At 44.6% G+C, this 14,360-nt stretch overlaps 1 protein-coding gene across 1 annotated transcript; it reads right to left on the bottom strand.

The window, feature by feature from the left end:
• Positions 1 to 6,190: 6,190 nt before the first annotated feature.
• On the bottom strand, positions 6,191 to 10,231 carry LOC136527175 (adenine nucleotide transporter BT1, chloroplastic/mitochondrial-like). Its single transcript, XM_066519794.1, has 4 exons — positions 10,020 to 10,231; positions 8,932 to 9,585; positions 7,040 to 7,201; positions 6,191 to 6,966 (listed from the first exon to the last, which is right to left on the bottom strand). Exons 2-4 carry the CDS (start codon positions 9,556 to 9,558, stop codon positions 6,490 to 6,492), a joined length of 1,266 nt encoding a protein of 421 aa, XP_066375891.1. The 5' UTR covers positions 9,559 to 9,585; positions 10,020 to 10,231; the 3' UTR covers positions 6,191 to 6,489.
• Positions 10,232 to 14,360: the final 4,129 nt, after the last annotated feature.

Here is a 14,360-nt window from a genome sequence, read left to right as displayed (position 1 = left end):
GCTTTCTTGCAACCATCTAGAATCATCCATAGGCTTACTGAAATTTTTGGTTTGTACAATATCTTCTAAGGGGTCTCCATTTTCCTTCCAAACCTTTACATCTGAACTATCCATCGAGACCTAAAAGACATACATATTAATTTTTTAAAATAATTAAGGTATATGAAACATGGATGTCATTAATTCAGAACTGAAATGATATATAGCTATATAAATTTGTATTGTCTTTGTTCTACTTTGTTTTTAAAAAGTATTATATACTATCAGTTTAGTTTTCTAAGCACTAATAATAAAATCATTTAGATGTGTTCTATTCAATTCAATAACCAAACAAAAATAGCGATAATTATTTAGCTGATTTAATCAAACCCTAATTATGATGTATTTTTATATAGCTATATATCATTTCAATGCTCACACCAGGCAGCTTTGCCTCGGTGTAAAGCAGACATCAGTCAGTCTGAACCGCAAGGAGTTCAATGTTATTCTATAAAAAAAGGAGTTTAATTTCCCCAAATTGGCAAGATATAAAAACTGATAAAAATCGACACAGTAAGTCAACACATTTTAAAGTCCGTACATCACTATAATTCTAGCATACTATAATGAGACCATCATACTTAAGAAGTCACAGATCTTGAAATTACAACAAAGCTACTCACCCTTTCTAGAACACAAGTAGTTACAAGAGGAAGCAAAATTTCAATGCAATCTAGATTTCAGAACTCGGTGTTGTATATAGGAGAAGGGATAGACAGTGTAGTCAAGCAAGAGTGGAGGGGTCAAAATGAAGGATCTCGCAAACCTTGAATTTACCAAACGCACTGAGTCATTTGAGAATCTAATCAACTGGAAGAGAGAACACCTGAAGAGCAGATTTATAGCAGAGCAGTAGGACCTATTGACCTAAAAAAATGAACACAATATCATCATTCATAAATATATGCACTCAATCTGATTAACTGCTATTATCACGGCTGGAATCCGATACAGGAGACACTTGTCATGCATGGCATCTAGTTAGCGGAGAATCGCTTCAAAAGATGAAAAAAAGAAATAAACACCATTACTACTCCATCTTACAATCCATTGCCTCATTATCAGTATATGGCCTCAAACTGACTTTCAACAACAATGAGTAGGTCACAGATTAACAACAATGTTCTTTTCTGAAAACGCAATTGGAATACACATTAACTAAAAATAGGCTAATTATTCATTATTGCAAAAGCAGTATTGCACGGAAAAATTATATTGTGCTATCATAGGGGCAGGTTCATTATTGCAAAAGCAGTATTAAAGCATGGGATATACAGATAGGCACACATACAGTACTCACTGCTGAAGAGTACTGGATGCTAAATCTAAACAGTGTATGTAAACTAATATAATGTATGTTCAACAATGTATATAACACTGAGGCAAGTTTAGGTAACAAACAAATAGTTGTGACCAAATTCAATAATTTTCATTGGTATATAATAATAAGTTTTCGTTCAAAATTATCATCTTGTTCATGATCACTTCAGTAAGGTAGCAGCCCAAAGATCATTATCGAAATATATGGAACCAAGTTGCAGCTCTAAAAGCTAAGTGACGATTTAGATTCCGCAAACTTCCACAAGTTTCTAACAACCCATAAGGGGTGCCAAAATCATCAAATGGGACCATGTGTTCCTGAGAATTCCTTAAAAATAAATACCTAAGAAAGTCTACTTATCAAGTTTGTCAATCAGTTAAGGATTAGAATATTAAGCCTAAAGGAAGTAATGAAGTAAACAGTGTTTACAGGTTACAATTTTCAGTACTGTGGTAGTGCTAACAAAACATAAATCTAATTGTCTCATCATCACCTATCCTGATCCCATCTGCAATGCCTATCCAAAATGCCACCAAGGTGGGGAGGATGAAGAACAGAAGGGCTAGGAACATTCGGAGCAAAGCACACAGAACCGCAGGCGCAAATTCAGTAAAGAACATGGGTGTGCACATGTACGCATAGGGGTCGAATTTTTCATTACAAAGTATAGTGCAGTTAGTCTGAAAGTGCAACCAAATATTATCCTTGCATTGCCGATGCTATAACACAGCTAGTAGTTTTGTATAGCCTCCTCCATACTAAGCAAATAATCTCTCTGCAATGCACATATGTAAAGGCATGATGCCAGGGCATTTAATTTTTTTATTTCCTAATTATTGGAGTTGTGCAGCACCAGAAATCCAGTCCAAACAGGGCATTGAAATTTCAGAACCTGCTCCAAGAGGTGCATGAATTACATTCAAAGAGATAAAAGGATGCAACAATTTCAGTGGTCCAAAAGTTCAGTAGCCTGGCCCCAGGTAAAATCATATCATTTTTTGTATGACCTTGTAACAAACCGATCCACACTACTATTATATACACGAATGCATCCTTGTAAATTGGTAAATATAACTTCTATATGTACTGCAAGGCCATGACAAAGGCGTGGGCACAACGACCAATACGTATGATTGCTTTTCCATTGCAAATTAATTATAAGTTTCACGTGACTTTTCATGTGACTTGAATCCTACATTTTTTCTATTCTATTATTATGAGACTCCTGTGTTTCAAAGTTGTCTTGAAATTTTTACTCTTCCTGGCAGCAAAGCCACTATATACAGTACGAGCATCATCAAATTGAATAAATCGTGTTGTTCAATGGAATGAATTGTCCTATAGCATATTAAGTCTATCAACTGAAATGGATACACACAAGCAAGCGAACGCACAAGTTGAGGAGAAATCGACACACAAGCAGCTATGAGAGGTAGTTGCAGCAGTGGTGATGTATCGAACCATCGAATAAATCAAAAGTCTGACCATTTCAATGCCATCGACCACAGAATAATCAGCACAACCAAGTGTCACAGATAACACATATGAAACTGATTCTAGAGAAAATAGATTCAGAGATACTTGAGATACCTGAGGTCTCAATCAGCTTCTTCGTTTCTTCTCATTCTTAACTTCTTGTTTCTCTGCAAAGAAATGAAACTGATTCTGAGTTTGCTTGTGTAGTTTTTCAGAGCTTGCATGAAGGTTCCAAGGTTCAAAGCATGTCTACTGTGTCAAACATGAACACATATTCCTATCAAAATAATGTGAAAGTTTTTTTTCACTCGTTCTTGAAGCAAATTCGGAGTTATCAGGGAGACTATGACAGGAAAGGAGAATCACCTTAACCATTAGGCTGCACCCTGCAGCCATATTTCTGCAAGAAAATTTTTTAAACACTTGACCACAATGACATATATATGAACTTTGAAGCTTGTGGCACAGATAAAAAAAAACTCTAAAATTCTTTGTAGCCACTCTTATAAAGTAAAACCAAAAGGCATTCTGAGAGGCATCACATGTATCTTTGTAGTTAATCAATGGTGTAGGAGAGCCCCTATTTTCCATTGAAATAACCCACAATTGCCTGTTCCTTCAAAAAAACGTAGAGACCATCAGACCACACCCACATGAGTTTCATGCCAATTCAGGACCAACACATGTGTTCTACTCTATCTCTGGCATCAAACAAAAACTCCAGAGTTACTGATGCATTCAGCCAAGGGAAAAAGAAATAAAATGACAAACAGCCAAGCACGCACAGAACCTTGACTAAATATCTCAATCATCTAAAGCTTGACTAAAGAATTTATATAGCAGGCGAAGCCCCCACTGTAGAGATTTATATATTAAAAAATAAACTGTACAGAGATTTTAAAATGAAAGGGAAACAACTACAAGGCTGTACATCTGTACTGAACTCAGAGAAGGATAGAAGAGAACATCAGGGGGGGAGTCAGCCTTGGAGTCCTAAAGAGGACAAAAAGGTCGCTCTTTTTGAATCACAAAGTATATGGGCTTGCATTCAATCTGAACAATATCATCCTGTGAAACATATGTATGAATGAAAGTATAAGGCACATAAGTTACTTGCTAATGGTAGAATCTAGCCATTCACAAAAACTCAGAGAAGCAATGTCAATACAAAAGTGCAGGGAGAAATCTGTTCACTGAAAATGGTCACTAAAAATATACTTTTATTAGGCATTTTGATTTATCTAACAATGGTAGTGAACTAACGACACTGCCCATATTGTCTGATGTTTGGAACATGTGATCGAAGGAAAAAAAAAGGGGGGGTGTTCTTGTTCCTGCAATATAGGTTACTAGCAGGAAGTTTCAGTTCAGGCTCATAGTTGTTTCTGTAATTCCAATACAGTACGCTGAAAAGCCTGAAAGTAAATTTGCTTGCTTAAGAAAAGCTGAAGGCTTCGTGATACGCCAGGCACTCCAAATGACAATTTGGTACTGCTTACATGAAGCCATGAAGGGTTTTCAGGCACTCCAAATGACAATTTGGTACTGCTGTGAATCTACTCTGCATCAGGAAGGCTCAAGAGATCTAGGTAAGCTACCTAATTAGTAGTTAGTAGCAAGAAAAAGCATTGCATTTAATAGTTAGTCTACTTAAAAGCAGCAATGCATGTAATCGGCCGATGATATAAATAAACTACATTGGTTTATACTATCTCAAAAAAACATAGAGTGGCCCTGACATTTGACGGTTAAATGAAAGCATGACATCAAATTGAATAGAAATCGATTAAAAAATCACAAGAACAAGCACCTACAAAAGTCTCTGCAAGATCGTTGCCACTCTAAGCAACCCAGAAAGAGAATTTGGCCCCAACATCTGCTGAACGATTCCACCCCTACTCTAGGATGGCATACAATTTCTTAGCTTCAGACTCTAGTACCCTAAATCCTCCCCCAAGATCCCCAAGAACGGCAGGATTCGATCTCCCAAAGGCCAAATCACAACCAAACAGGAATCACTCAAGAACGTACCTGAAAACTTCGATGCTCCCAAGAACGCACGAACCAGGCCCCAATTGCTCCTTCAGGGCACGATTGGAGCCAACACGAAGCGGGGGAGCAGGAGACACGGGCGAGGTTGCCATGGTGTCCGAGCCTAAGAAGAAGCAGGCGAATCGAGGGCGGGGAGACAAAAACGCGGCGATGACGGAGCGGGCTGAAGCCGACGCGAAGCGTGCCGACCCGGCGTCGGTGCTGGCGCTGACAACGGAGGTGGCCTCGCTAGGCGAATCGAGGGCGGGTAGAGGAAGACACTGCGGCGACGGCGGGCGGTCCGCAGATCTGTCACGAGCACCTGCGGGCGGGCGCAGGCACCGTCGGCGCGGCAACCTGCGGGTGGGCGCGGCCGGCGTCATGGCCAGCTTCGGGCGGGCGCGGGCTGCGCGGCGAGCTGCGGGCGGGTGCGGCGGCGGCGCGGCCAGCTGCGGGTGGGCGACCATGGGGAGGCGGGCGGAGGAATCACGAGATCGAGGCATATGAGTGGTTTCCTTTTGTGCGGCGTGGACTCGCGGTGATCGTGCGGATTGGTCTTTCCTTTTGCGGCGTGGACGCGTTCGCGCGGCGAGCGGCAGGGGATCGCAGGGGAAGGCAGACCGAGGGAGCGACGGGTGCGGGATCGCAGGCGTGGGCAGACGGATGAACCAAAAATAAATGTCACAACAAAAAATATCAACGCTTTGTTCTTTTTAGTTGTAGGAGATTCGATTGTGTTTTTTCTATTGGGATCGAAACTTCTGGTCGCGCAGGACTCGACTCTCGTGTGGCAAAGTCCATGTACGTTAAGAAATTTGTGTTCGATTTGGTTCAATCTGGTCATCCATGGTGGTTGAAACCGAATCGATGAGAGTTAGCAAAAATTGTTATGGAAAGGCCAGACAAAAATTAGTCTAGACGAAAATTTAGGCTAAAATTTTGTCGCTTTAGTATTAGGGATAGATTCCTATGATTTTGCTTCTGTGTTCCAAAGGACCTAAACGGGACCTATATGTTTTCGGTTTTCTATGTTCCAAACGAGGCCTAAACAGGACCTATGTGTAAGAGGGGAAATGTCGTTGAGGAAATTAAACGAGCCTACTTCTGCGCAAAATTTAAATGCTTTTGTCACTTATTTCAAGATTGAGGGAACATGTTACAAAATTAAGCCCCCTTTGGCACGGTTCATCCAAAACGGCTTCACTGGTGAAGCCAAAGCCAATAAAACCAGAAAAACTAGCTTTTCCCGGCTTCTAGTTCATTTTAACCCCGGCTTACAAAACGGCTTCACGCTACAGTACCTCAATTTACGCAAAATAGATGAAGCCAAAGCCGACATAAGCCATGTCAAAGAGGCCCTTAGAGTAGCGACAGCAAAAGTTACGAGCCTTGCGACATTGAGACATGGCCACATGACAAAATTGCCCCCGCAACATGCAGCACCAAGTAAGAATATTCTTTATGGATTTCAACACAAAACTGAGCCAAAACTTGATCTAACAGGCGCTCGAATATCTTAGATCTACATTTTCATCAGTTGATACGACTAGGGTATAGTACCCCCACCTTCCAGCCTTCCACATCAGACATACCCATTCCTCAGGGGCATACATGCTTCAGCTTCACTCACTATCCTCATTGTCTTCGACCAGGATCTTCTTACAGGCCTCGTAGCACATGAACGAGATGCCCGCTGCAGGCATCAGCTTGATGCAGCTCGGTCCGAGCCCCTTGTACAGGCCGCCGATCCCTTCCTTCTCCATTATGCAGTAGAGCGCATGGAACACATTCTTGTAGATCTGCCTCCCGCCAACTGCTCCTACCTGCATTTGCTTGCGGGCCACCTCGAGAGGGAAGGTGGCAGTGCTGGAGATAGCACCAGCTGCTGAACCAATTAGGAGAGTTGCGATGTTGCTGATCTCCTCCTGCTTGAACGTCTTCCTATAGAGCTTCTTTAGGGTGTCATAGGCATAGTAATTGGTCGCAGCATATGGCACCACTCCTATCAGACTTGGTGTCAGACCACGGTAGAGCTCTGATGGACCTTCCTCTCGCAAAATCTTGACGAAAGCATGGAGGAAGTTGTCATAGACATCTTTCTGCAGAAACAAGGAGTGAGCTGAGGTGCACAGAGAAACATCAGTTATTCAAGCGGTTAAGAGCTCTGTGCACCTCTATCGTCAATCTGGTCTTAATCAATTCCAATGGATACATGCACAGGGTTGAGCTGACTCCAGCAAGTGCTCCAGCAACAAGTGATGGAGGTAGGAAGGTCTTTGGGGACTCATCAGCCTTTGGAGTCAAGAATTTCTTGGCAGTATCAAAAGCAAACAGCTGCATTTGAACAAAGAGGTCAGCTATATAAAGGCATGTTCGTACAACAGTATAGGTGATGCTTGATCACTTGTTGCAAAAACCAAGGTCTCTGGATATCTTAGATTCATAAGCAGAAAAAAATGGACATGGAATACCACAAGCAAAGTCATAATAAAGGCTAACATATACTACCATTTTGAGAGTCCATATCTAAATAAATTTCTCTTGCAGTGCAGGCCATAAAAAATATCCAAGAAGCACACTGCTAATTAACAAATTCATTTTGAGGCCTCTCACATGTTTAGAAACAAAATTATATAGTAGCATATTATACATGTTTGCCGCCTATAGAGTGTCAAACATGCCTATTCTGCACATGACCAGATAGCAAGCTCAAAATATCAGAAAAAATCTATATAATATTCAAAATATAAGGTAAGTGGTTGCAACTCAGTTGATACGATTCATAAACTACCAATCTAGACCAGTATTCAAAAAGGCATGATTCCACGGCCACCTAGGCACGCCTATGCGCTAGGTGACGGGGTACCGTGGACCCTAGGGGGGTAGGCGGTACCTAGGTGGCGCCCGTCGGCCGTGGCGGCCGGACATGCCGTCCCCGGTGTTCCTACAAGCAGATCCACGAAGGTATGGATGCTGAGCGGCGAGGGAGGAGGTGGGAACAGCAGGGGCGCCGGAGGAGGAGGTGTGAACAGCTGGGACGGCGGGGGAGGAGGCATGGATGGCGGGCTGCTTGCAGGCAGAGACAGCAGGCACGGCCGCACAGCGTCGGAGACGGCAGGCGCAGCCTCGCAGCGGCGGAGACGGCAGCCGGGAGGAAGCTAGCGGCGGCGGAGACGGCAGGGAGGAGGCGGGCGGAAAGCAGAGTCCGTGAGTCGAGAAGATAAGGTGGACGCGTGCACCAGGGAGGGAAGGGTGGGCTGGGTTGGCGTGCACCTGGGAGGGAAAGGTGGGCTGGGCTTTTTTGGGGCTTTTCTGTCTAACTTTCAGTCCACAGTCCCCTGTTTTTTTTCTTTTATTTAATGTAATATATGTATATGTGTAGAACGCCTAGAAAACTCCTAGACGACGCCTAGGCACGCTTAGGATCTAGTACCGGTCAGCACCTAGATACCTCCTAGCGCCTTTTTGAACATTGATCTAGACAAAGCTGAATAACCACAAACAACAAGGTCCATAGCTTGAAGTGGTAAAATGTTATCAAAACCAAGGATAGCAATATGATACCATATATTTTCTTGTAGAGGATACAGATCATATCAAGAATGTAATAAGCAACTAAAAGATCAAGAGCAACTAGATGAAGAAAAGCATGAAGCGAACACTAACTCCTTTGAAGAATGTGTTTGCAAATCACATATACTATACTAATAGCAGCCAGGGTGCTGTTACAGAAATTTAACTTCAGATGGATTTGAAGAATGTCTCCGTATATTGGTAAAATCTTATTTCAACATGGAATTGTTTGTACTGCTAGGCCATCAGCAAAATGGAATTGGCAGTACAACAGTATCAAATATAATTAATCTTTTCCTAATCATTTATCCATAATTACCAACCCCACTTAAGTGTAAAAAACACCATGATTTGTACAAGCATCAGTTAGCATCACTGATACAAAAACTGACAACAGTGACATCACATGATAGAATTTTAAGCAACAGGACCTGACCTCCAGGACATCTAAATGGTATTATCAAATCAAATAAAAAAAGGAAGTAGTTTACCTCAATTGCTTTGCTTGGCGCAACCCGGATAACATTGACAAGATTCCCACGGAAAAGCCCAGTCCACCCCTCAGTGTTCATGATTGACTGGAACACCTCTATCATGGAGTCACCGTTGCTCCCAACCATCAAGTGAGTCCTGATTGTCTCCAGTGGTGCCACACAAGTCCTGGAAACAGCACCCGCAAAAGCTCCACTAACCAGCCTCCTCAAATGTGGGTTCCCAATCTTAATCTTCAGCTTCAGCCCACGTTTCTTGGCTGCCTTCTTTGCCTTAGCATCCACCACCTCCTCCTCCACTGGCTCAGCCTTAGTGCTAATAACCTTGTACCCAACCGCCTCGGACACGTACTTCATGCAATGATCAGCAAACGGAATCTTAATATCCTTGTCACCCGGACCGGGCGCCACTGCTGGCACACCCGTCGACACTTTAAGACCCACGCTAGCAAACAGGCTGCCGTGAGCAGGCCCAGAGCCTTGCACGCTTAGAGAGAAGCCCTTGTCTTCATGTGAATCCCAAGGGAACCGGCGCTCCGGGAGCTGAATAGACCAGCCCTGCTTCTTCTCCACGGATAATACGCTGTTCTTGCTCCTCGCAGTCATCGCCACCATCGTCGCCGCCATTTTCTTAGAAAATAGCTTTGGCTCAACCTGCAGGACACACAGCGGGGGGGCTCAGGCTTTCAGCAGCGCTGCACTGACGGCCACAGCAAGGGGTATATTCTCAGCCACCAATTCCAAAAGTTTAACCCCATTGGTTCAAAATAAGGAGAGCTCGCCACTAAGAATGAAGAATACCACCTATCCACTCCACTAGGAAATCGCAGACAAAGGTGGCCCAAGAGCTGCTATTTTGACGGACCAATCGGACATCACCACTTAATACAACGAGCACGGGGGGGGGGGGGGGGGGGGGGGGGGGGGGGGGGGGGGCGGGCAGATGCAGTGAACCTGGGCCTCCCCGCTCCGCCGACCTCAGCCCGGACCAAACGGACCCATCCTAAGCAAGATCACCAAGCCCTTTTGCCCCACCCGATAAAGCACCGTACGGCGCCGGCGCGTCGAGGAGACGAAGCGAAAGATACCTCGTGGCTGAAGCCGCTTGTGAATCCCGAATTGGACGCCGCTCCTCCCCGTGGCGGCGCGGCGCGGAGCGAAGGCAGGCTGGTGGTGAGCCGGAGGAGGGCGGCCGGCGGCGGCTTGTTCCTCCCCCCGCCCTGCGCTGCGCTCCGAACTCGAGGGGTGCTGGTGCTGCCGCCCTTTTGTGAGGGGGGAGGGAGGCGGAGGGGAAAACCCAATCTTAGGGTTGGTTCGCAGGGGACCAGGGGGTTATGGCGGACCAACTTGAGGGCAGTTCGGGCATTCACAGCGGATTTTTTTAGGGTGCGTGGATGAGCGTGACGGCCAACCGGATGGATTCGCGTCTACTGGTCCGCCCTGCTCTGGCTGGGTTGGACCGTTGGACGCTGGTTCGAGACCGCGTGTGCAGCTGTGGGCCGTCGGTACATGGGCCTCTCGTTTCAAAACCTGGATTTAGGGTAAGGCCCGTTCGGAGAAGGACGATTGTTTTGCTGGAATTTCGGGAAAAGGTCCATTTCCTTCTAGCTTCGTAAACTATCTTTGTAGTCTGGTTTTCTTACGAACTTTAAAACCAGACATCTTATACCTTCTAAACTCTCAAAACCATCCAAATTACCTCTCTATCCTGGTTTGAAGGCAGGTTTATCTTTTTAAGTTAAAAAATGGGTAAATACTTCATAAGTTTTATAAAACCATAAAAAAATGTCTCTAAGATTTTAAAAATCCTAGAAGAATTGTAGAGATACATTGGAATTTGAAAGTTTCAAATGGAATACATTAGAACTCATGAAAAAAATCTCTAGATGATTTTAAAATGGATTTAGCTCTAAGAGAATGGAAAAAATCCATAGAAACATAGAAAAGTCTCAAAACATTCTACTTGTTATGTAAACAGCGTTTAAAAAAATTCCACAAAAAGCATAATACGTAACCATTATGGATGCATAGCATGAACACATTGAACATTAATGCATATTGCATTCATATTGGTTGCATCTCATACTTTGTACATGTACAGTTATTTATACCTCGATTATAATCTTTTGAGGATATTCTAGAATTTTTTGGATATTTTTCTCATTTTCAAAGATCTAAACCTATTTTTTAAAGTTCCTATAGATGTTTTCATGATGTTATATTTGTATTTACCTATCTTAATCTGTCTCTGGAATTGGTTTCTAGTTTTTAAAATCTAAGAGGAATTTTTCATGGTTTAAAACCCCATATCAAGTTTTTACCCATTTTTTTATTTTTAGAAAAAGACAAAAAATTGTTTTCAAAACCACTCCAAACTAGGACAGAGAGTTAATTTGAATGATTTTGAGAGCTTATAAAGGTATAAGATATCTGGTTTTGAAGTTTAAGAAGCAAAACAGACTAGGTGATAATTGAGGTAAGGCGAAATAGATTTCCTCTAAAATTTCATGAGACTAGAAAGCTTTTATTTTTTTTGGGGCGTGTCGAACTTTCAAAGTCTACGTGTCTCGTCGGTATCGTCGTCGTGAGGTGCCATGTGTTTCTGACTTGCCACGGAACGGAGGGTACGGGTTTTTCCGCACACGGAGAACGACACGGAGACGGAGGACCGCGTCAAGTTCCGTATGTGTGGCGCCCCACTGTGACTGAACGGCCGTATGTGTATACCGGACACACACAGCAGCAGCATGAGTTGAGGCGCGCGGCGTGTGTCTTCGTCGGTTTGTGGATTGTGGTCGTGCGCGCTGCCCAAAGGCCCTGCAGGCTGCAATGAGGGAGCAGGAGCACCGACGCCCGGGCGGCCGGCGGTGCACGGCAATTCCGGGAAGGATGATCTGATCGACGGGACAACCATGGCCGGCCGACGCAGTTATGCACGCACATGCGGGGGATCTGGCCCGATCTTTTGCCGACACGTGCATGCATTCGTTGAAGGGCAGGGCCCGGGGTACGAGTACGATTGTACGAAGCTCAGAATACATACATACATAGATGGATGCGATCGTCAGCCTGTTCGCTTGCTCGTAAACGATCGTAAATTTCCAGCCAGGAACAGTGTTTTTCTCTCACACCAAACTAGCCAGCAGTAAATAATCCATGATCGTTTACGGCCTCCCGAACAAGCTACGTATGCGTGGGCGGAGTACGTCATTCCTTGCGTCAAATAGTCTGTTTTATTTCCCAGGTACGAGATAGGATAGGAGTACACGTCAATGCCCAAAATTACAAGACGGAAGCTCCGGTCGTCCATCAACCTACAAACATGCGTTGAAATTAAAACGAAGACGTTAGATTATGGCGGAGTGAGGATGAGCGGTTAGATTAGATGAGAAGAGAGAGGACATTAATCACACAGGTGGGGAGGCGGGGATGAGAGAACACGTGAGGACCTCCATGGCGAAAAGGGGCGGCAACCCCTCGCCGCCGGTGACAAGGCTCCCTGACTCGCCTATCAGGGAGCGCGGGACTCCTCCACGTGGCCAAGCGAGTCGTCTCCCACCATGGCTCGGTTGGCAGTCTCGTTTTCCGAAAGGGAGAGACGTGGCGCGCTACGGAAGGAGCAGGTGGCGGAACCGCATCAATGGTGGTCGCGGTTTCGGGCATGGTCTCCCTCAAACCCAAAACCCGGGACTCATTGGAGGGAGAGGAGATTTAGGATTCCTGAGGGCAACTGTGGTTCATCCCCAATTCCAACTCTGGGGCTAGGGTTCGGGAGGTGAGGTCCAAGAGCCTTGTTGGATATATTATGGGCTTGGCCCATATAGTATTTAATAAATCAAATAAACTCTATAGGTCGTAATAATGCGTGATATATGGTTTAATACCGTACATGATTTTGACAAGACGCTGACTCGGTTTATATGGTTGGACATTGTCTATCTATATTGAGAAGCTGAGAAAATGACGTGGGTGTGCCACACGCGCCGTCACCGCCGCCGGGCGGGCGTGGGCATGGGCGTGGTAGGGGGCGAGCGGATGGGACGAGAGTGGTTTTGCCACTCAATCCATATAATTACGGGAGTTACTCTCTTTTGTGTTGGAGACGGCCGAGAGTTTTTCTGAAGTTACTCCCTTTTATGTTGGAGACGGCCTCATTGCGGGAGTTTTTGCCTGTTACCGCCATCTCCATTCTTCTGCGTCCGCGCACCTTCTCCATCTCCTGATCTCCTCCTGAGCCCCTTTCCTTTTCCACCGCGAGCATATATGCCGAGCTCCTCCGTAAGTCGTTCCTCTGGGCTTCCACCACATATATCAGCTGCTCTTTGGTTCTTCCCGTCCCGGTTCCTGCGCGCACTGGAACTGGGAGAGTAGGGCCTCCGGAACACCTGCCGTCTTCGTGTTCACCTGCTCGGGTGAAGGGTGGCAATTGTGACAGAACCGACCAATTATACGAAATTAAGTAAGAAAATCATCCGCCAGCGCAGACGCTTTAGCAAACTTAAGCCCGTATAACCCGGTAGTCCGTGAAATCACGAAGGATTTCAAACCAACTCATGTCCCAGCCATGATCGTACTAAGTTTAGCGGTCACCAATCACATATTACATAAAAGTTTGCATAACAGATACATCAGAGTTTAAACATAGTTATTACAAAACAAGTTCGAATAAAAAGTAGCGGAAGTCATTTGCTTAAAACCACACACACTCACACGGAGTTCAAATATAGTGCCAGCGAATGATCATCTCCAACAAAAGCATCAGATGAGACGTAAGGAATGACCATGCCCATGGTCCTAAGCATCACCCATCGCAGGATACAGGCAGTTGATACAGTAGCCATAGTACATCTGCCCATCTGCAACAAGTGGGAATAAAACCCTGAGTACGAGAATGTACTCAGCCAGACTTACCCGACATAACCGAAAATAATGACACCAAGGATTATGAAGGGCTTTATAGTAGGGTAGCTGACTCATTTGCAAAAAGAAGCATTTTTAGCAATTCAAAAACCTGTCTAAAAGCATTATTGCCAAGTTAATTATTATTAACCTGTCAACTAGGTTTGCACCTATGCTAGAGTAAACATGTGATTAAGCAGAGAATGATAACCAATGATCATTAAACAACTTCCATACTGTCATATTCACTATAACTGTCCAAGTGTTCCATAGCATTTACTACGATGAAGTAACTCAAGTCAAGTGCTCACTATCCAGGAGCGATGGCGATTCGAATCGATTCCTAACCAGCTGGTGATTTATTCCTTACACAAACCTCACTCACCCGCTAAAGTGAGATATTGATCACCGAGTCAACTTTCCAGGAATCTCGAGTTTGCCAGGAACCACATGTACCCGAGGGCCGACCGACTGCACTTTGGTCTTATCATCCCGCCCCCGTGTCCTACCACACCTGCTCCGGTACAGTG

This window comes from Miscanthus floridulus, chromosome 19 (assembly GCF_019320115.1).
Source record: "Miscanthus floridulus cultivar M001 chromosome 19, ASM1932011v1, whole genome shotgun sequence".
Classification (NCBI taxonomy): Eukaryota; Viridiplantae; Streptophyta; class Magnoliopsida; order Poales; family Poaceae; genus Miscanthus; species Miscanthus floridulus.
The sequence above is the reverse complement of the archived record's forward strand: the minus strand, read 5'-3'. Positions and strand labels throughout refer to the sequence as shown.

Coding starts and splice junctions, on each gene's coding strand:
- LOC136527175 (XM_066519794.1), bottom strand. CDS start 9,558: ATGGCGGCGACGATGGTGGCGATGACTGCGAGGAGCAAGAACAGCGTA. Junction 7,202..8,931: donor CGCCAAGCAAAGCAATTGAG/GTAAACTACTTC, acceptor GTTCAAATGCAG/CTGTTTGCTTTTGATACTGC. Junction 6,967..7,039: donor AGACCAGATTGACGATAGAG/GTGCACAGAGCT, acceptor TTGTTTCTGCAG/AAAGATGTCTATGACAACTT.